The following is a 20,697-nucleotide window of genomic DNA, read 5'->3' as shown; positions in this document are numbered from 1 at the left end:
ACTAATCAAGTTTAATTATCCATATATGATGCTTGTATTAGATAATTACGGTGTCCTAAATTGTGAAGTGCCCTACCTAGCTAGTAGCTAGTTTCAAGGCTCGTTTCTCTACAGCCTTGAACACTCGATATATGTACGTAGGATGCAGAACAATTTAGACAACGGAAAAAATGATATGAGAAAAGTAGACACTAAAATTGCGTCCGTACGTACAAAGTTTAGTAGAAAAGAGCCAGCTAAAATTAGAAAAAAATTAGTCCAGTAACAAACTTTCTTCGCGCTTCCTTTGACATCTTTTCTTATAAATAAGAGGCCTTTAGGTCCGTTGAACGCATGCATATATATCTTAGTTTAACTCCACTCCATTGGCTAAATTCTTCGTCTTAAACTCCATCAATCATAAAATTAAGGACTAGTCACAGTTCAAAAGAACTGTAGCCATCACGATCAGTAGCTAGCTAGCTAAGAGCTAAATGTTTCTTGTATGGTGGTTGTATTCCGTAATGCTGGGAATCTGGGTGGACCTGGACCTTGTACAAGGTTTAGGTGTGAATTGGGGGCAAATGTCGTCGCACCCTTTGCCTCCGAACGACGTTGTTAAGATGCTTAAGGACAACGGGATCAAGAAGGTGAAGCTTTTCGATGCAGATCCTACGACCATGAAAGCCTTGTCCGGCACTGGAATTGATGTCATGGTCGGAATTCCCAACGAAAAATTGAAAAAAATTGCTCACGATTACGCAACTGCCCGAAAATGGGTCAAACAGAATGTCACCGCGTATCTTCATGACGGAGGCCTCACCATAAGGTATGCATGTGTGTGTGTTCATGTCCAAAATGTGTGTCATCCGATTCAAAAATTAGCGAAACTGACTGACTTGATCCATCTGTTGTTGTTTAATTGTCTTCCACAGCTATGTGGCTGTCGGGAACGAGCCATTCTTAACAAGTTACAACGGTACTTTTGTTAAGGATGTCTACCCGTCGGTGAAGAACGTTCAAAAGGCCCTAGACGAAGCTGGCGTTGGAGGAAAAATCAAATGCGTTGTTCCCTTCAATGCCGATGTTTACGAATCTCCTTCCAACAAACCATCAGACGGGCGTTTCAGAAAGGACATAAAGAAAAGCATGTTGGAGATACTGGAGTACCTTCGTACGCATAAGTCGCCATTTGTTGTCAACATTTATCCCTTCCTTAGTCTCTCCCAAAGCTCCGGCTTCCCGAAAGAATTCGCTTTCTTTGATGGTGGTGGCAAGCCGGTTAGAGACAACGGTGCCCGGTACAGCAACGTGTTCGATGCAAATTACGATACACTTCTTTGGGCGCTTAAGAAGGCGGGCGTCCCGAACTTGGATATCGTAATTGGGGAAGTAGGATGGCCTACTGACGGCCACGACTTCGGGAATAGCAGATTGGCGAAGAAGTTCTACGATGGCCTCCTAAAGAAACTCGCAAGTGAAGTGGGAACCCCTCTTAGGAAAGGGTACTTGGAAGTGTACCTGTTCGGGCTCTTTGACGAGGATGAGAAAAGTATTGCTCCGGGGGACTTTGAACGCCATTGGGGAATATTTCGCTACGATGGCAAGCCTAAATTTCCCATGGACCTCTCTGGCCAAGCGTCCGGACATCAGATGCTAAAAGGCGTAGAGGGAGTGAAATACCTGGAGAAGAAGTGGTGTGTGTTGAATAGCGATGTTAGGAACTTGAGCCGTGCACTAGCAGAATTCAATTACGCGTGCTCGCAGGCAGATTGCACAAGCTTGGGAGGGAAGAGGTCGTGTGACTTGGAAATGCATGATAGAATCTCTTATGCTTTCAATGAGTTCTACCAAAAAGGAGACCAAGATTACCGGAAATGCGATTTCAGCGGCATGGGAACGAAGGTAACACGCGATCCCTCCAAAGGAGATTGTCTATTCCGGATACAGATTGATCTACTAAGTGCTGCCGGGCAGAGGCACGCCTTGAGTTACGCATATGCATCACTGCTTTTCGTTATTGCCTTCTTCACATTATTTTAACCATTTCCGCCTGTTGGAATCCCTCAACATTGACATGTACGCTCGCAATTTCAAATCACTGAATTAAATTTATCGTTAGAATGTTACTAAGAAATTGGAAAGAAAGAACGTTACATCTAAAAGTAAAGTTTAAAAGAGAGATTCAACCAAATTGTACATCAAGTATCACGCGTTAAAAACATCAGTTAATTTCAAGTGTAACTACAAGATGCATAGGAAGAAACCAAATTTTCTGACAATAGTAACAGTTAAAGCTTGTCAAGTTTCCAAAAGCTACTGAATCGCCAATCAACGGGAAACATTATGGTACCTGCATTACAAGTGCAAGTCGTGGGATTAGGAGGAGGATAGTGGCAGCCCAAGCAATGAGGTTATTGATTAATTCCAGTAGAAGGGAAAGTCGATGGAGTCTCTCAGACAACAACATTCTCTTGCTGAATCCCAAACTACGCAAGAACACCAATCTCAAATCCAGTTAAATGCAACCGAACCCAGCCCTGGTATATGAACGATACTCGGCAGTTAAATGTATAATTGCAACAGATCCCAGATATAAAAGTGCAATCGTCACTTCCTGTATGAGAACTCCTTATGAAAATCCTTCTTAAACTGTTCCCCGGATTTGTTGTTGGCTGCTGCCAACACAACATCATTAAGAAATCCCCTTTGTGGAAATTCTTCAGGCACTAAAGCCCGATATGTTTCAAACTGTTCTGCAGCTTCCTTTTTCTGATCTAGTAGACTGTAGATAATTCCCTGAGACACATGCCAACTAGTTAGTAATCATTGCACTTCTGAAAGCACCACTATTTGTTTCTCTTTCTGTTTAACAACCATTAGTTCTATGATTTTATCCCATACACTCAATGTGCAACATGCATTGCACACTGACCTTCAAGCTTATTCCAGTGTTCATGCATTCCAGTGTCCATGCATTCAAGTAGGATTACAGTATACTTGGGAAAGAACCATATAACAGAAAGCAAAACTTCCCCTCTTTAACAAGTCCAACAGAATAATTCCTCAAACTAGTTAAAAAAAAAAAAAAAAAGAAAAAAAAAAAAGCATGACTCGTCTCTCAGCACAACTTCTGTGTTTTAATGGACTAATCTCTGCAAAAGATAGACCTAAATGAGACATGGGAGGGGTAGTGTTGTTAAAGTGATTTTTCTTTCTTGATTCTGAAAATACAGTTTGTATCTAAGCTAGTACAACTTTGGAAATGCTTGACAAAGCAATACGTATAGGGTGGAGTGCCATCTTCGAGCACTCATAGATCCTGCAACCTAACCTATTGTCTTAACAACCGTAATGCAGAGACAACTTTGTGGTGCTCCATTGCACATAGGTAGCAGGCTGTTAAGCTAAAACAAACCAACATGAAATTATATGTCGCTCAAGGACGATAGCTATCAGTCACTAGGAGAAATAATATCTCATATTAGATTCTATTAATTTTGTTGGTTTACCAGTATTCCTGAAAGATTAAGTTGTTAGAATGTAGGTCAACTATTGTCTTATAATATAACATTTCCTCACATGTGACTCCCAGTCCCATACACTTAGACCGCTTTACTCATAAATTCAAAATAAATTGGGAGGTTGCAGTTCCAGGTGAACTTAGGATCTCTTGGTATGATACATTGTAAATTTTTTTGTCCCAATGTTTTTAAAAGCTAAAGTTGTTAGATTGTTAGGATACCAGTCAACTATAAGTTTAAGGAAAACCAAAGAAAAACAAGCAGAAGCAAGTGAATGATGTGATGAACTCACCCGACAAAGATAAGGCCGAAAATCTCGTGGATCTGCATTGACCAGATCTTGGAATTTGTTCAAGCCTTCTTCCAGTTCTCCCTAAAATGCATAAATGCATACAAAAGTCACAAAGTTTGTAAACAGACCATATTACTTCTGATTTCCGCTAACATTAGCAGCAACAGATAACAATTGGTTTTACCTACAAGAATTCAATTTGAACAATGAATTTATGCTCTCAAATACAATTCAAGAACTTTCATAGAGTGATAATTTCATAGGACATCCCAATAACCACACCCTCTCCGGTTAACGAGTTTAGAAAATGAGGGTTTGGACAGATTTATCAGTTACCATTATAACATGCATCTGTGCAATCAGAATTCTTATATTCCTCTCCTCAACAACTCTTTTTTCACGCCGTGCAATTTCTAAAGCCTTATTAAGCATTGAAAAAACAGCTGGACCTTCATGGTTTTTGTGCATAACCAATGCCAGACCCTGAACAAAGAGAAGATCAGTAAGGTTTTCAGTTTCTCAAGCAAAGAAACATAAGCTACTGTAGAACAATAGTGAACTATCAATATACCGACAACACCGTCATTGATTATGCCACAATTTTAATGTGGTCGAAGTTGAATCCATCCAGTTAGGTAACTGAAAACGCAAATACTCAGTGAACTAGATATATCTGTTGAAATAAGATTTCAACGGAAACCCAACAACGAGGATCAACTCGTAAAGTAGAATGCTTCAACTTCTAACACCAAGCCCGAAACGGTGATGAGACAACATGAAGCAATGCAGTTAACAAGAAAAAGACAGATGGAACTAGAAATAAAAGTCGTTTCTTACTCTAAAATCCCTTTAAATTCTAAATTAGAAAAACAGAAATACGAAACGAAGTAGAAATAGAACGTAATTTACGTGCAATTCTTATGAAAACCAAAGACACAGCAGCCAACACAAAGTTTGATTCATCCACTGAGCCAGTTCAACAATACGCCAATCCTTCAATTTTGAGTTTAAGGGTATACGTGCCTATTACTATGACCCATCCAACCTCATTAAGTAATCAAAATATATATAATTATAAGATCAATCAACTATTTTAACATAAATAATAATAAATGTATAAAAAGCCCCAGAAGGCAGTATCGATTAGCAATGGCATACATGCAAAGCTCTGAGCAAAAGAGGTCTGTCCTCCAAGATTTGCTGATACAATGTTTTAGCACAAGTGAGTTGGCCCATGATCTCATAACAAAGAGGCAGCATTAGCCTCCATTCGAGCTCGTGCGGCTCGAGCTCAATCAACCTCTCCACATAGCTGACAGCCTCCTCTGCCTTCCCTCTCCTCAGTTTCCCATACAAAACAACCTTCAAAGCACCAACATTTTTTGGGTCGTCCACCAGAATTTTGTGGTACATTTGCTCCTCCTCCTCCTCAATTTTCCCTTGGTGGGTAGTCTCTGTCTTGTCCTCCAGATTTGGAGTAGTTTGAGCAGCTCGTGACACAGCTGCCCATTTGAAACAGCCAAACCCAGCAAAGAAAACTGACCCAAGAACAACAAAACCCACAAGTGCTTTTTGCGGCAAAGTTGTTGATGAATCTTTGGTTTTGTGGGGTTGGAAACAAAGTGAAGGTTGAAGTTTAGAGGAGGAGGAGGAGGATGAGGAGGGTGTGGAATAATTGGTGAGAGTTGAGGAGCGTCGCTGTCTGAGTGCAAGAGGGTGAGAATTGGAGTGGAGGAATGAGGGCTTGCGATTGTGGCTCAGAATTTCAACTTCAAAAAGAGGAAGAGAGCAAGCACTCGCACTCGCAGCACAACTTCCCCAAACCATCTCAACCTGCAACCGGTAAGATTCTGGAGCTTAAAATCATAGCAGCAGCTGGCCAAATAAAAGCAGGGAACAATATTTCAAGTGTTGCATTTGCATTGCGGATTTTATTTTTAAGTCATCATTATACTTTCTGAAATTCAAAATTCGTTCAACTTTGAGTTATATCTCTTTATTCTCCTTAAAACTCGTCTTCTAAAACATACGTAGGACCCAACACACAATAAGATTATGTCACATGTACAACAAAATTGATCATAAATCTCATTTATGCATTAACATGCAACAATAAGAAAATATTAAGTTTAAAAGAAATTGAACAGATGAAAAAATGAAAAAGAAATTGATTAGCCTGTCAGACCCAAATCAAATCCATATAAGAAATTAATAGATCTAAGTCAATAGGGAGTGAATTTTGAGTTTTATAGAGATGACTTTCAAGTTTCAATGGGCAAAATGAGATCAAAATCAAGTTTCATAGACAAAATTGTCACATCCCTGCCCAGACCCCCACTACATCTCGAGCTTGACTCCACCGTAGCACGATATTGTCCACTTTGGACCCCTACCACACCCTCACGGTTTTGTTTATGGGAACTCACATGAGAACTTCCCAATGGGTCACCGACCGAAAACAGGGCGTGCTGGCCGTCACGTCCTGTTTTCGGTCGGGGTGTGTCAAAAGTAGAGCGAACTTTGAGTTTCAAAAAGTAAAATAGAAACTTTTGAGTTACAGGGAGAAAATGAGATTTTCAGATGGCATAGCTAAAAATTAGTCTTTTTAACTTGAGAAATGCTAAGGAGACTCTCTCAAAGTGAGACTCCCAATGGAGTCTCTGCCACCTCACAGTTTAACATTAATATCTATCTCAATATTATAAAATATTGTATCAAAACTATAAGGTAGCAGGGAGTCTATGAACAACCCCATTTTAAAAGAGTATCTTTAGAATTTTTCTTTTAAGTTTTATATAAACCAATGAGTTTACTTTATCTCAAGCGAAAATGATGGATTGTTTACATTTTTTATTTTTAAACTTTGTTGTGAATATAGACCACTTCCAACCCATTAAGGCAATAATTGCCCCCATCAATCATGCAAAGGTAGTTATTGCTTTATTAAATAGTAATTTTCCAAGTGCATCTTTATCAATAATTGAATTGTCCAGGCAATTGGCATTAAAAAATTAATATTATGTTTAATTTGAAATAGAACTTTTATCCAATCTTGTAACGTTACTTGTTATTATCCGAACTTACAATCCAGTCGCGATCACGCACGGTTCATATTCCCTTTATTTTAATTATTATTTTTTGTATTTATTTATAATTTTTAAACATTTTTTAATAACAAAATTAATATAGATTGTTGGATGATCCTTTTTTTGGTAATCCAAGAGTCCAAATTGTGCCACGTGGGCACAAGTCTTCTTGAGATTTTATTTTTTGAAAAAAAAAAAATTTGGATTAAAACAGACCGTTCCGTCGGATTTGGGAAATCCAACAGCTCATATTCGTAGCAACCCTGACTGTTGCAGCCCGAGCCTTGCTGCTTGTAATTTGTCAGACCACTTGTGAAGCACATGCACCTGGTGATAAAAAATTATAATGTGGGTGACATCAACACTCTCTTAGGCACTTGCTTGGGCGATTGTGGCCTGATTGAGCAGTCGAGCCTGCTTCATTTTCACTGTAGATGGACTAATTGGCCTTTAGGTGGAGAGGATTTTGTAAGTTTTGGAGAATTTAATCACCCAATTACTTGAGCAATAGAGAGGGGCGGACTTGCTCTAAATGGCAAATGAGTTTCCGTGTTTAGTTTGCGCGTTAATTAATTTTGCAGGTATCTAACCAAGCAAAACCTGCAAATTTTGCAAAAACTAACGTGAGATGTTAGCTATTTGTTGAGTATTTATCAAATATAGTCAAATATTAGCTCTTGATTTAAAAAATGTCAGTTTTTATAAAAACTTTCAAATATATCCAAAATATCACTTAAATAGACACAAATACCCATAAGTTTTAAACATAATAAATTAAAAACCAAAACCTTATTTGTAACCACCCGTCCCCAAAAAACTACGTTTTTATAATTTTAAAATGTGAAATTTCGAAAATGCCCTTTGAGGTAAATGCATTGACTTTTGTTGACCACCTTGTTGAGTCACGTAAGATCCATTTTCTTGGCATATCCTCGTAGTACTTGTTGCTACGAATGTGTGGGCACAAACAAAACGTAATTTGGAGTTATAACGAAGGAGTTATTAATGAATGAAGTTGAGGGCTGATGCGAGAATTATACGCGCATAAATTAAACCCTCTTTTTGACAATTGTAGTATAAGTATAAGTAGGGATCGTTCTGGACCGGGGATTAGGAGGGATTGTTAATCACTTGGATTTGACTAAAAAAACGTAAAATAAAGTTTAAAACACTATACTAGACTCAAAGAATGCAAAACTAAACTTTAAATCACTAAGACAAACCAAAGACTCATAATGCTTTAAAACATAAACTAAATTGAACAATAAGGAAAAAGGGGGGAAGAGTTTTGATTTGACGAAAATTGAAATAACAAAACAAGTTAATAAACTAAGCAGAATGTAAATGTGAATATGGATGATGGAATAAATGGAATGAAGGCTAGCTAAGGGGTTCTTCTCCACACATGTTATACTTGCATACAAGATTGATTCTCAGTTGGTCTTTCGATAAATTATGAAACTCAATGCTCCAAGTTAATTAGGTCCGCTTAAATTAACTTTCAGATTTCCCTAAATTCATTGGATTGAATGGAATACGCATTACAACCAAATTATTCTTAATCAAAGTCCCTAACTATGGAATACGCATGATAGAGACATTCAACAAAGATCATTAAGTTCAATGAAAATTAGAAGTGTTGACGAGGCATTCGTTACTATGGAATACGCATGAAACTTATGCCAAGAATTCGTTTAACGCGATTGTTTATAAGCAACCTCCACTACTTGTGAATATAAGTTCATAACGATTAGGTGAAACTCACTTATATTCTAGCGTCATATTCATGCATGAAAATTAAGCTTGCAATCTCAATGAACATACATAAATAAGTTATCAATCAAACAGTTAAACGAATTGAATCCACAACTTATGAAATTCCAACCAAAAGTAATCAATTCATATTGCAAATATAAACATAGTTTCGAATCACCCCCTAGCTAAAGGGGGATTAGTTCCTCATTACTTTGAAATCAAAGAAACACCTAAACATTCCAACAACTCAAACTTGAATTGTATGAACGTTTAGGCACTCTTCTCTTCCATTCCTCATACGTACAAAACAAAGAGAATTGAATTTAAACTTTGAAATCAAAGAAACACCTAAACATTCCAACAACTCAAACTTGAATTGTATGAACGTTTAGGCCCTCTTATCTTCCTCGTTGTTGTAGCACAAGGTCTAAGGTGAGGTTTGGGGAATTATGGAAATGGATGAGGAATGGTGGAAATGGAAAGATGGTTTGGATTCTAAGGAAGTGTTTGAGGGGTGTTGTGTTGTGAAATGGAATGAGATGTTGTAGGTGAAGTGGGTGGATGTTGTAGGTGAAGTAGGTGGATGTTGTAGGTGAAGTGGATGTTGTAGGTGAAGTAGGTGGATGTTATGTTAAGTGATAAGTGATAAGTGATATGATATGTGGTTATGATATGATAAGTGGTTAAGTGGTGATGATAAGTGATAAGTGATTAAGTGATATGATATGTGGTGATGATAAGTGATAAGTGCATGTGGGTTAACTAATGAAGGAAATGCATGTGCAATGACAATGTGTTAGAATGGATGTGTGTTATGCATGGCATGATTGGGATTAGGAAAGGTTTAAATGTCCTAAAACTAAAGAGAACAAGGTTCCAACACTTTGGCTCCAATTAGGTCTTCAATTTCGTCCAACACTTTGGCTTCAAGCATAAGCTATCCGTCCTTAGCCCAAAAGTGCTCCAAAAGTCTCCAAAATGCATCTTTTTGCTCCTTTAGCCCTTTGGACCTACAAACACACGAAAATAGCTTAAAGTACTAAAATAACTAAAGAAACATAACGTAAATGTACGAGAACAAGCCATTTAAGTCGCATAAATATGCTCCTATCAAATACCCCCACACTTAGCTTTTGCTAGTCCTCGAGCAAAACAGAAAAACAAAACAAAAAGAACAAAACACAACCTACACCTTCCAACAATCGTATCAGGGACTTCCAATGCACATGACAAGTTAAAAATCATTATTCTCACAGATTTGAGCCATCTTTACACTTAAGTACATTCTTAATCATAGTCACCACATACTAGTTCACAATTAAGCAATTAAAACACATTTCAAATGTAGTAACATGCCTTTAGAGAATTCCCTCAATTTCTTACTAGATGTACTCTCGTTTTTCACACAGATTTTCTGACTACACACCCTACACTAGGTATATGTGAGAAGATTGATGTAAACATGTAGACGAACACTCACATATGTTATAATAAGGAAAGCATTTTCTGGAGTTAATAAGCATGTTTAGATATGATCTCATGAATGGAATGCTACTACTTAGACGCGAGAACCAGTGACACCATAAGCTCATACCAAGTTCAAACTCCACAATTGAAATACATAACACTCAATATAGAAGTCAAAGGGTAGTAACGTGGCTAGGGTATTGGCTAACAATGAAAGGTGAAGGATAAACAAACATTCTTAAAGCAATAGTGAGCAAAGTATTGAATTAGACACTTAGAATTCCCTTAAGAACGCAGAAGTCAACTTTGAACACCCAAGGGAAAATCACACAAAACTTAGGGCCATATTCAACTTTTTGGACCCTTTCTTCAACCATCAACGCTCGTGAGTTCATTCTTACTTATTTTCACTCCTCTTTTTTTTTTTTTTTTTTTTTTCTTTTCTTCTTTTTCTTTTGAATCTCAAAACATACATATAAACGTAAGAACAAACTTTTACTCCCCCACACTCATTTTCTTGCATAATGTAACTCAAAAGGAATTCATTTAAGTCATGCTCACTAAACTTTAAGAACAAGGGTATAGGAAAGTCCTACTCTAAGCTAGGTAAGGGGTGATGTGGGTAAACAAGGAATAAAGGCAAAACGAGGCTCAACGGGGTTAAAACTTACAACATATACGAAGTATGGGAAGTAAGGCTATTTGGCTATGGTGGTGGTCACTACACAACTTCTTCTTGAATATGTGTTATGCAAATCAATAACATGCTTTGAATGAAATGGGCATGAGTTCTAGCATTTGGAACTATATGATGAAACGCCTTCTAAGTAGTAACCAAGCAAAGAATAATGAGATCATGCAACGACTTTAGAAAACAAGAAATCACAGATTATACTCTCCAAAGAACGTTATAGGCTCAAGTCTCTCAGGGTTGTAGCGTTTGTTTGAGTTCCTTCCTTCAAGCATGTTACAAAAACGAATTTTTTTCTTTTATGATTGCATGTGAAGTCATACATTATAACCATAACCAAGCATATACCAAGAGTAAATCAAACTTTTCTCTATGTTTATAACTCTTTCAAACCGTCATGCAATTATAAACCAAATCCTTATCATTGTGTTGGAAGGTACCCTAAGACACAAACACACAAAAACGACTCAAAACACTCTTTTTAGGCTTTTCAAAACAAAATTTTCAAATTTTTATGGTATTTTCGGAGTTATAAAAACAAAACATACTAAAACACTCTAAAACAACTTAAAAACACCTTAAAACAGTAAGGAACAACATTTGAAGTTATGGGCGATAAAATCCCACGAATTTGCATTAACAACATTAGTTACCCCCCCACACTTAAATCAAACATTGTCCTCAATGTTTTAAGCTTAAAATCATACAAAGCATAAGTAAACACACAAAAAGCATTTAAACATACTAAACATGGCATAATGTAATTAACAAAGAGAAGAGTTTAGAGACGCAAATCTGGTTATAGAGTGTAAATTCCATCTTCTCCTTGGTAATTGCATTGAGGCTTCGATCTTTGTGATTCCACAGGCTTCCTCTTGAATTGCGCTGCTCCCATCGTTGATTTTCCTTTGTGCTACTCATGAACTGGGCAGCAGGCTTCTTTTGGTCTCCCCCGAAGGTCTGAGCTTACTCCTTTGGTCTGTTTCTTTGTTCAATCTTTCCAATTCGTATTGAAAAGGGTTGGAGGATAACTCAGCCTACGTTTGTCTCCACATGCTTCAATGTATCATTTTCCCTTGCCTTACTTGCTCCCCTTTGCAGAAGTGGTCCCTTCTCTGGAAGTGTATCAACCGTTGAAGATGACTACTCGAGAGCAACGCTAGGTAAGCAATCAGGAATGGATTCCAGGCAGTCGGTTCCAGAACAGAAGACTGACTCCAAGTGCCGGCTGATTGCTTCTTTCACTTTGCTATGCGAGTAATAACAAAGACAAAGGAAAAGACAGGGAAAGAGCATGATATGAGATACTTTTGCTTTTGACCTTGATGATATGAGATACCTTTGCTTTAAAGAAGCGGTGAATGAATCAGCACATGCTTCAATCTGCCGTTTCCTCCTGGGTCATATGTACTCCAGGCATCTGGTATCATCTTTGGGGAAGAAGAAAGAATTGAGTATTTTGAAAGGCTTTGCTGGGAGTGCGCCCTCAGAGGTGAGGGAGAGTTGGGCATTTTCTTCAGGTTTGCCCTGCCATAAAAGACGAAGGTCGACATATATAGAGATAATATCAAGTGGTGGTACTTTTTACCCTTGTCGACAAACGTTTTGATCCCGCAAATCCGGCTTTTTGAAATAGTGGCGCCTCTTCGATCTTTGAATACGCCTCTTCGATTTCTGAGCAGGCGCCCCTTCGCTTTCTGAACGACACGTGGTAGTGCAGATGCGGCTCCTTTTGACAAAGCTGCACACGTCTTCTGAAAAGCAGAGAAAGCGTCGCCGAACTTTGCGCTTGTCGGCTAAAGATGTGTAGTTGCGATGATGGCCTCCACGTGTATTCAGCTTTGTCAGAAATCTTTTGACAAAGTTGAACGCGTCTTCTGAAAAGCCGAGAACGCGTCGCCTAAATTACGCCGGAAATTCCGGCTTCTTGAATCGGTGGACGCGTCGCCTTGGCTTTTATAGAGCTATCTATCACCACAACAAACACACTCTGAAGAATTCCCATTCTTGAAAATCGACTCCGGCCCTTTGAGAATTAACTCCATCCGCCCCTCTCTTTGAACACTTTTGAAAAATGGCAAACCCATCGAACCTTAGCTTGGAATTGAGCCTTAGCAGTGATACGGGCGCGCCGCGTCAAGGTAACGTATGGCGCCCTTCTTTCTTATCTTCTAACGGTCTTCTTACAGGTGAAGACTCCGTGATGCAGGACGCCACAACAGCTACAATAGTAGCTAGGAACCTCCTTACTCCAAAAGATAGTAGGCTGCTGTCAGGACGGTCCGATGAGTTGGCCGTTCAAGAATCCCTCGCACTTAGTGTTCAGTGTGCGAGTTCTGTGTCCAACATGGGCCAACGCCTGCTTGCCCGCTCCCGTCAGGTGGAATCTTTGATGGCAGAGGTGGAAAGTCTCAAGCAGGAGATCAAACTGCTTAAGTACGAGAATAGAAGTTTGCACGTGCTTGCCAACAACTATTCGACGGGTATGAAGAGGAAGCTTGATGAGCTACAAGAATCCAATGGTCGGATGCAAAGTGACCGTCAAACTGACCGTCAAAGGCTTGCGGCTTACTTCCAGAGGCACATTTTTCCGGGCTCATCCAGCGTTTGGCCAAGTATTGAGGCCTCTTCTTTGATGCCTCCCGCTCCGATACCTTCCGCCCCGATGCCTTCCGCCTCGATGCCTTCTGCTCCGATGCCTTCCGCATCTATGCCTCCTGCTTCTAGAGTTTTGCCCAGTAGTGGGGCTTCAAGTAAACGCCCTTTATGAAGCTCCATCATTCTGCCATGTTTTTTTTTTTTTTTTTTTTTTTTTTTTTTTTTTTTTTTCATAAATAAAATCAAACAGCATGGAATTTATCTTTGAATGGGCGGTGATACTTAAAATGATCCGGTAATAGTTTAAATTCCAGATTGGGTGCCTGAATCATTAACCACATGTTAGTATAAAAGAAAATTGAAATTCGGGGAGGCGGCTTACCTGTGTGCTCCAAAATGAACTCCAGAATAAACACCCCTTCGAAAGTTATGACTTGTCCCGTGTCATAAAATCCAACTTCCTTGGGAATTGTGGTTTCAAATATGTCCTCTTTGATGCATTCTACATCTTCTCCAGCCACTACCTTCTCTTGAATCATTCTTCTTAGTGTACAAAGTCCTTTGAAGAATTCAACACCATCTAAAACTTGCTGTGTTGCACCAAGAATTTGAATAGCATTTTGCTCCTTTGGGAAGGCTTCCACGATGTCCTTTTTACTCTCTTCTTGGTTGGGAATCAAAAACCTGCTAGGAAAAGGGACATTGGGTGGAATAACATCAGAATAACATGGAATTGGGACGTCCTTACTGGTGGTGGGTGGTTTAGAGGGCTTAGGGATCTGCGGCAAGGGTTGTTCTACCCTTGCCGTGTGCATGTCTTCTTCCTCCTCCTCAATTAGCAGCTCTTCATCCACTTCTAGGCTATGTTTGGACATTTTTAGGTCAGCTCCAACCTCCATAGCACTTCCCAAAGTGATAGCATTATGGATTTCAAAATCTTCCTTCGAGTTTTCAATAGTTGAGTTGGAGAGTTCACTTTGCTCTTGAATTTGTTTCATGAACTCCATAATCTGCCCAAATTGCTCGTCCAATTTACCCAACTCCTTGGCTTGATTTTGTGACCCCTGCGCCAAAGAGGTTAGTAATTGAAAATTTTTATCATTATCCATGGACATACTTGAACTTGATTGGAATTGTTGTGGGGGAGGTTGTGGTGGCTGCATAGGTGTTGTATTGAACTCATCATATGGTTGCCAATATGCTTCTTGTTGAGCCTCCTTGGCTTGATTTTGTGACCCCTGCGCCAAAGAATTTATTTCATTAAGAATTTGATTATAATCTATTGGCAAACTTGAATTTAATTGAGCATATTGCATATGAAGTTGTGGTGGCTGCATAGGTCTTGAATAGAACTCCTCATATGGTTGCCAATATGCTTCACGTTGAACTTGTTGATCTTCCCACCATATAGAGTTTGAATGATCCCTCCAATCTCTTTGTGGACATTGATTGGCTTGAAATCCTTGCCTATATGAAGCACCAAATGTAGGGACACTCTGCACTGTGGTCCTTTCGGCATACGGCGACAATTTAGAAGTAAGATTTGCCAATTGAGCTTGAATGCTAGCAAAATCCATATCTTACTTCTCTAGTACCTAAAATCAAAGAAAGAGAACTAAATCAAATATCAAAAGTAACAACAAACAAAGAAAACAACATTAAGTTAGAAACTAAAACGAAAACAACTAAACCAAAAAAAAGAAAAGAACCAAGGGATTAGCAAAGTTGCTAATCCCCGGCAACGGCGCCAAAATTTGATGCGAGAATTATACGCGCATAAATTAAACCCTCTTTTTGACAATTGTAGTATAAGTATAAGTAGGGATCGTTCTGGACCGGGGATTAGGAGGGATTGTTAATCACTTGGATTTGACTAAAAAAACGTAAAATAAAGTTTAAAACACTATACTAGACTCAAAGAATGCAAAACTAAACTTTAAATCACTAAGACAAACCAAAGACTCAAAATGCTTTAAAACATAAACTAAATTGAACAATAAGGAAAAAGGGGGGAAGAGTTTTGATTTGACGAAAATTGAAATAACAAAACAAGTTAATAAACTAAGCAGAATGTAAATGTGAATATGGATGATGGAATAAATGGAATGAAGGCTAGCTAAGGGGTTCTTCTCCACACATGTTATACTTGCATACAAGATTGATTCTCAGTTGGTCTTTCGATAAATTATGAAACTCAATGCTCCAAGTTAATTAGGTCCGCTTAAATTAACTTTCAGATTTCCCTAAATTCATTGGATTGAATGGAATACGCATTACAACCAAATTATTCTTAATCAAAGTCCCTAACTATGGAATACGCATGATAGAGACATTCAACAAAGATCATTAAGTTCAATGAAAATTAGAAGTGTTGACGAGGCATTCGTTACTATGGAATACGCATGAAACTTATGCCAAGAATTCGTTTAACGCGATTGTTTATAAGCAACCTCCACTACTTGTGAATATAAGTTCATAACGATTAGGTGAAACTCACTTATATTCTAGCGTCATATTCATGCATGAAAATTAAGCTTGCAATCTCAATGAACATACATAAATAAGTTATCAATCAAACAGTTAAACGAATTGAATCCACAACTTATGAAATTCCAACCAAAAGTAATCAATTCATATTGCAAATATAAACATAGTTTCGAATCACCCCCTAGCTAAAGGGGGATTAGTTCCTCATTACTTTGAAATCAAAGAAACACCTAAACATTCCAACAACTCAAACTTGAATTGTATGAACGTTTAGGCACTCTTCTCTTCCATTCCTCATACGTACAAAACAAAGAGAATTGAATTTAAACTTTGAAATCAAAGAAACACCTAAACATTCCAACAACTCAAACTTGAATTGTATGAACGTTTAGGCCCTCTTATCTTCCTCGTTGTTGTAGCACAAGGTCTAAGGTGAGGTTTGGGGAATTATGGAAATGGATGAGGAATGGTGGAAATGGAAAGATGGTTTGGATTCTAAGGAAGTGTTTGAGGGGTGTTGTGTTGTGAAATGGAATGAGATGTTGTAGGTGAAGTGGGTGGATGTTGTAGGTGAAGTAGGTGGATGTTGTAGGTGAAGTGGATGTTGTAGGTGAAGTAGGTGGATGTTATGTTAAGTGATAAGTGATAAGTGATATGATATGTGGTTATGATATGATAAGTGGTTAAGTGGTGATGATAAGTGATAAGTGATTAAGTGATATGATATGTGGTGATGATAAGTGATAAGTGCATGTGGGTTAACTAATGAAGGAAATGCATGTGCAATGACAATGTGTTAGAATGGATGTGTGTTATGCATGGCATGATTGGGATTAGGAAAGGTTTAAATGTCCTAAAACTAAAGAGAACAAGGTTCCAACACTTTGGCTCCAATTAGGTCTTCAATTTCGTCCAACACTTTGGCTTCAAGCATAAGCTATCCGTCCTTAGCCCAAAAGTGCTCCAAAAGTCTCCAAAATGCATCTTTTTGCTCCTTTAGCCCTTTGGACCTACAAACACACGAAAATAGCTTAAAGTACTAAAATAACTAAAGAAACATAACGTAAATGTACGAGAACAAGCCATTTAAGTCGCATAAATATGCTCCTATCAAGGGCAAAATTGTAAATTTATTATTTTCTGGAATGCTCCAGATTTTACATTGGAGTAAAATCTGGAAAGCCACGTGTGTGGCCTAGATTAAAGGAAAGAAAAGATGGGCGGTAGAGATGGAAGATAAAGGAGAGAAAGGAGGGGGGGAACCAAATCAATTAGGAAAGGGAGAAAAGGAGAAAACCAATGGGAGAAGAGAAGAAAAGAAGGAAGGAGGGAAGAGAGAGGGAAAGGAACCCGGTCTTTATCCCCTTGACCCGTGACCCATTTCAAAACCTGATCACCCCGAGTGAATTCCGATGCATTCCCACCATTTTTTCTGGCAAATTAGGACCCCCCATCACTTGCCAACATCATCACGCCCCTCCTCCTTAGTTGATCACCAAAAATTTCGAAGCAAATGAGGCATTTTCATGGTATACGACAGCGATGGGGTCGGGGGACTCTTGGTGGCAATCCGCCAATTCTGAATGAAATACACTCGATCTTCACCATCAAAGCACTCCTTTAGAGTCAAGAACAAAGCCCAAACAAGTTTTGGGACAACGGAGTTGCAAATTTGGCGAATCAGCTCACCCAAATTTTAGGGTTTCGGCGGGTTCGAGACAAATTAAAGCACTTCCCTGCCAAATTGGACTTGACCGCGGGTATAAAACTTGCTATACTCATTGAAATCTTCATTTATGTGAAATTTGAGAATTTTTAGAAATAGTTGATTTTTTCGGCAAGTCGGGACGGCTGACCACCGTGTACGGCGGCGCGTGGGGCGAGGTATCCCCTGACCTTCCTAGGCTAAGTTTGATTCTCCAATTCCATACGTGAAGTCTGATTGACGAATTTCCGTCGTTTGAACCTAGTTCCATTAAGGTCTGCCGCTTGATACGTTATAGTATTTGAGGATATTAGAAACTTACGGATCGGGAATCTGACGTAAGGATCTTCCCGAATAAGATATGTAAGTTACGTGTTCTATTAATAAGAATTCTGAGACATGATTTGCTAATTGTTTTAGGCGTAGATCGTTCGTCATGCCTCGATATTCGTGGTAGAGAGTTGTAGCGTGGACCTCAGGTGAGTGGGTCTTTTTCCTTTTTATAGTGTGTGTGTGTCTATATATATAAACTTTACGATTTCCAGAAACATTTTTTTTTATATGGAACTATGCTTTGCTTGCCATGTCATGAATAAGTTACATTTTAAATATTGCATTGTTACACTTGTGAATTGTATTGTGTGATGACGCGGAGACTCAGGTAAGCTTCAGGTGAGTATTATGTGATGACTAAATGGCCAAAATGGCCCCTGAGATTTGCATAATCAATAGAAATGGTCCCTGAGATTGTCCACCATCCATGATTTTGGTCATTCTATTAAAAACTCTTTGCGCAAATTTCAAAGCTTCATAACTCAATCATTTCTTAACCAAATTTGACCCATAATATATCAAAATGAAGATAGGCAAGTGTTGAACAAGATTATACGATTTGGAAGCCCAATGGTTGCCAGAGATGGCCGAAAAATAGCCTGAAATGTGATTAGTCCGCTGGAAAACTGGAAAACTCGCCGGAAATTGGGTAAACTTTAAATGTTCATAACTTCTTCAATACTCAACGAAATCGAGTGATTAAAAAACAAAAATCATACTTCTCGACAAGATGAATATAATGGTACCTTTGTCAATGGCTAAATCGAAGTGGTTTGGCCGGAAAACTGCTCGAAAGTGGCTAACCATTTTCGAGTTAGCCACTTTCGAGCCATTTTCCTGCCAAATCATGGCAATTTAGTCATTGACAAAGGCACAATTCTCTTCATCTTGTCGAGAAGTATGAGTTTTGTTTTTGAATCACTCGATTTCGTTGAGTATTGAAGAAGTTATGAACGTTTAAAGTTTACCCAATTTCCGGCTAGTTTTCCAGTTTTCCTGCAAACCAGTCACCTTTCAAGATATTTTCCAGCCATATCTGGCAACGTGGCTTCCAAATAGGTATAATCTTGTTCTACACTTTCCTATCTTCATTTTGATATATTATAGGTCGAATTTGGTTAAGAATCGATTGAGTGACGAAGTTTTCAAAATTGCCCAAAGAGTTTTTAACGGAATGACCAAAATCATGGATGATGGACAATTTCAGGGACCATTTCTATTGATTTTCAATCTCAGGGGTTATGCAAATCTCAAGGACCATTTTGGCTATTTAGCCTTATGTGATTGAATGGGTTGTATTGCATTGGTATGCACACATTTATTTAGAGCTCATCATGGTTGCACCCCTGTATTAATGCTCCCACCTGGGGCTAGGGCCAACCTTCACATGATTGTTCACCTCCCACATTGCACGCTTACCTTGGATCCAAGTCTGGTGCCAGCTTGTCATACATACCATAATAGGTGGTTCCGACTCGTAGGTGACTTGTGATTTATCGCACAGCTTTCACGTGATCATAGCACTTGAGCGTGCATATTCATACCCAGCCTGTCATATAAGTCATATTAGGTGACTTCGACTCGTGTGCTAGCCTAGATTGATGAGCTACAGGCCCAGTCGTACAGGTCACGTTAGGTGACTCCGACTGGCATACTATTTTATATTGGTTTCACGCCTGGCTTACATTTATTATTGCTAAGATATTATGACATGGCATACTTCAGTTTTTGCTGCTCTTGTGCATTGGTTTTTATACCTACGTAGTAGTATTATTTTCTGGAAACTATACGAGTTTTACGGCGAGAGGTTATAATGCTTTCAGAAGGTTTTTGTTAAAACTTTATTTTTAGGCCCATTCACCCTTATTTTTCACCCCTCTAGGTGTTAGTAGCAGAGTTTTTGTACCGACGAGGATTATTGGCAAATCTTGGTGTAGGTGATTATCATCGATAGTATAATTCTCACCCTATTTTACTGTACTGTATTGTACTTATGCTCTGTCATCACGTGTAAAATGGGTTCATACCTGCTCACTGCGCACTCTTGTATTTAGGCACTTTTAGGTTTAAATTTATTCACATGTTGCACATCAATACACCCTATGGCTTTGTCACCTTTCAGGTGTTGGCTAGCATAACTCGATTCGGAGTCCTAGTGGACATATCGTGTCGGGGTGTGTCACTATTAGATGAAGAGTTCTCACAGCTAAACCTTAAAATTGGAGGAGTAGGCATCAACTGTTGGTGAAGAAATGTGCACCCCTAAACGAAGATGGGTGTAGATGGTTAATTTTTTGCACTTTTCCTCATCTACGTTTTCTCTTTGCTTTTGTAGTTTCTTCCTTCGATTGAATATTTATAGAAGAATAAATTGTTAATTTTTGTAACATTATTTATCTCAACTTTCCTTTCGATTATATGTGCTTTGTATTTAATTTTCCACACCTTTGCATTATTAAGGGTGTTGTTCGTGTCCGGATTCTGTTTTGAAGGTTATCATTGACTATTGTAGTGAATCGAGAGATTTGTTTTGTTCTTAGAAAGTGCAAAAGGCATATTTTAAGGTTTACGGAATAGATATTCTTTGGGTGCATATTAGAATAATTAGTGAAAGCACCACTTGATTATCTCACAAGAATTTTTTAATCAACAACTAGTTATTTGTATGAATAAAGGGTATTTGTGTCCATTTAAGTGATATTTTAGATATTTTTGAAAGCTCTTATAAAAATTGACATTTTTGAAATTAAAGGCTAACATTTGACTATAATTGATAAATA

The 20,697-nt window shown here is 38.5% G+C and overlaps 2 protein-coding genes across 4 annotated transcripts; one reads left to right on the top strand and one right to left on the bottom strand.

Moving 5' to 3' along the window:
* Positions 1–153: 153 nt before the first annotated feature.
* On the bottom strand, positions 154–5,714 carry LOC137748631 (Tetratricopeptide repeat (TPR)-like superfamily protein). 3 transcript variants are annotated; one of them, XR_015957164.1, is made up of 5 exons: positions 4,954–5,710; positions 4,132–4,278; positions 3,796–3,876; positions 2,333–2,778; positions 154–2,080 (listed from the first exon to the last, which is right to left on the bottom strand). XR_015957164.1 is itself a non-coding variant. In XM_068488799.2 (4 exons), exons 1-4 carry the CDS (start codon positions 5,620–5,622, stop codon positions 2,590–2,592), a joined length of 1,086 nt encoding a protein of 361 aa, XP_068344900.2. In that variant the 5' UTR covers positions 5,623–5,714; the 3' UTR covers positions 2,174–2,589. The 3 variants fall into 3 exon arrangements, 2 of the variants coding, with proteins under 2 accessions (XP_068344900.2, XP_068344907.2); XM_068488799.2 differs by lacking the exon at positions 154–2,080 and having other exon boundaries at positions 2,174–2,778; positions 4,954–5,714; XM_068488806.2 differs by lacking the exons at positions 154–2,080; positions 4,132–4,278 and having other exon boundaries at positions 2,174–2,778; positions 4,954–5,711.
* LOC137725305 (glucan endo-1,3-beta-glucosidase 8-like) lies at positions 334–2,116 on the top strand. Its single transcript, XM_088686733.1, has 2 exons — positions 334–808; positions 915–2,116. Exons 1-2 carry the CDS (start codon positions 474–476, stop codon positions 2,020–2,022), a joined length of 1,443 nt encoding a protein of 480 aa, XP_088542859.1. The 5' UTR covers positions 334–473; the 3' UTR covers positions 2,023–2,116.
* Positions 5,715–20,697: the final 14,983 nt, after the last annotated feature.

Source organism: Pyrus communis, chromosome 15 (assembly GCF_041283825.1).
Source record: "Pyrus communis isolate YQ-2024b chromosome 15, ASM4128382v1, whole genome shotgun sequence".
NCBI classification, from domain to species: domain Eukaryota; kingdom Viridiplantae; phylum Streptophyta; class Magnoliopsida; order Rosales; family Rosaceae; genus Pyrus; species Pyrus communis.
This window is presented reverse-complemented; position numbering and strand designations above follow the sequence as displayed.

Bases quoted from the DNA above. Each gene is read 5' to 3' on its own strand.
- LOC137748631 (XM_068488799.2), bottom strand. From the start codon at position 5,622: ATGGTTTGGGGAAGTTGTGCTGCGAGTGCGAGTGCTTGCTCTCTTCCT. The intron at 4,279-4,953 runs GTATGCCATTGC...CTCTTTGTTCAG, and splicing joins TTTTGCTCAGAGCTTTGCAT to GGTCTGGCATTGGTTATGCA. The intron at 3,877-4,131 runs GTAACTGATAAA...TATGCATTTTAG, and splicing joins CACAGATGCATGTTATAATG to GGAGAACTGGAAGAAGGCTT.
- LOC137725305 (XM_088686733.1), top strand. From the start codon at position 474: ATGTTTCTTGTATGGTGGTTGTATTCCGTAATGCTGGGAATCTGGGTG. The intron at 809-914 runs GTATGCATGTGT...TGTCTTCCACAG, and splicing joins GACGGAGGCCTCACCATAAG to CTATGTGGCTGTCGGGAACG.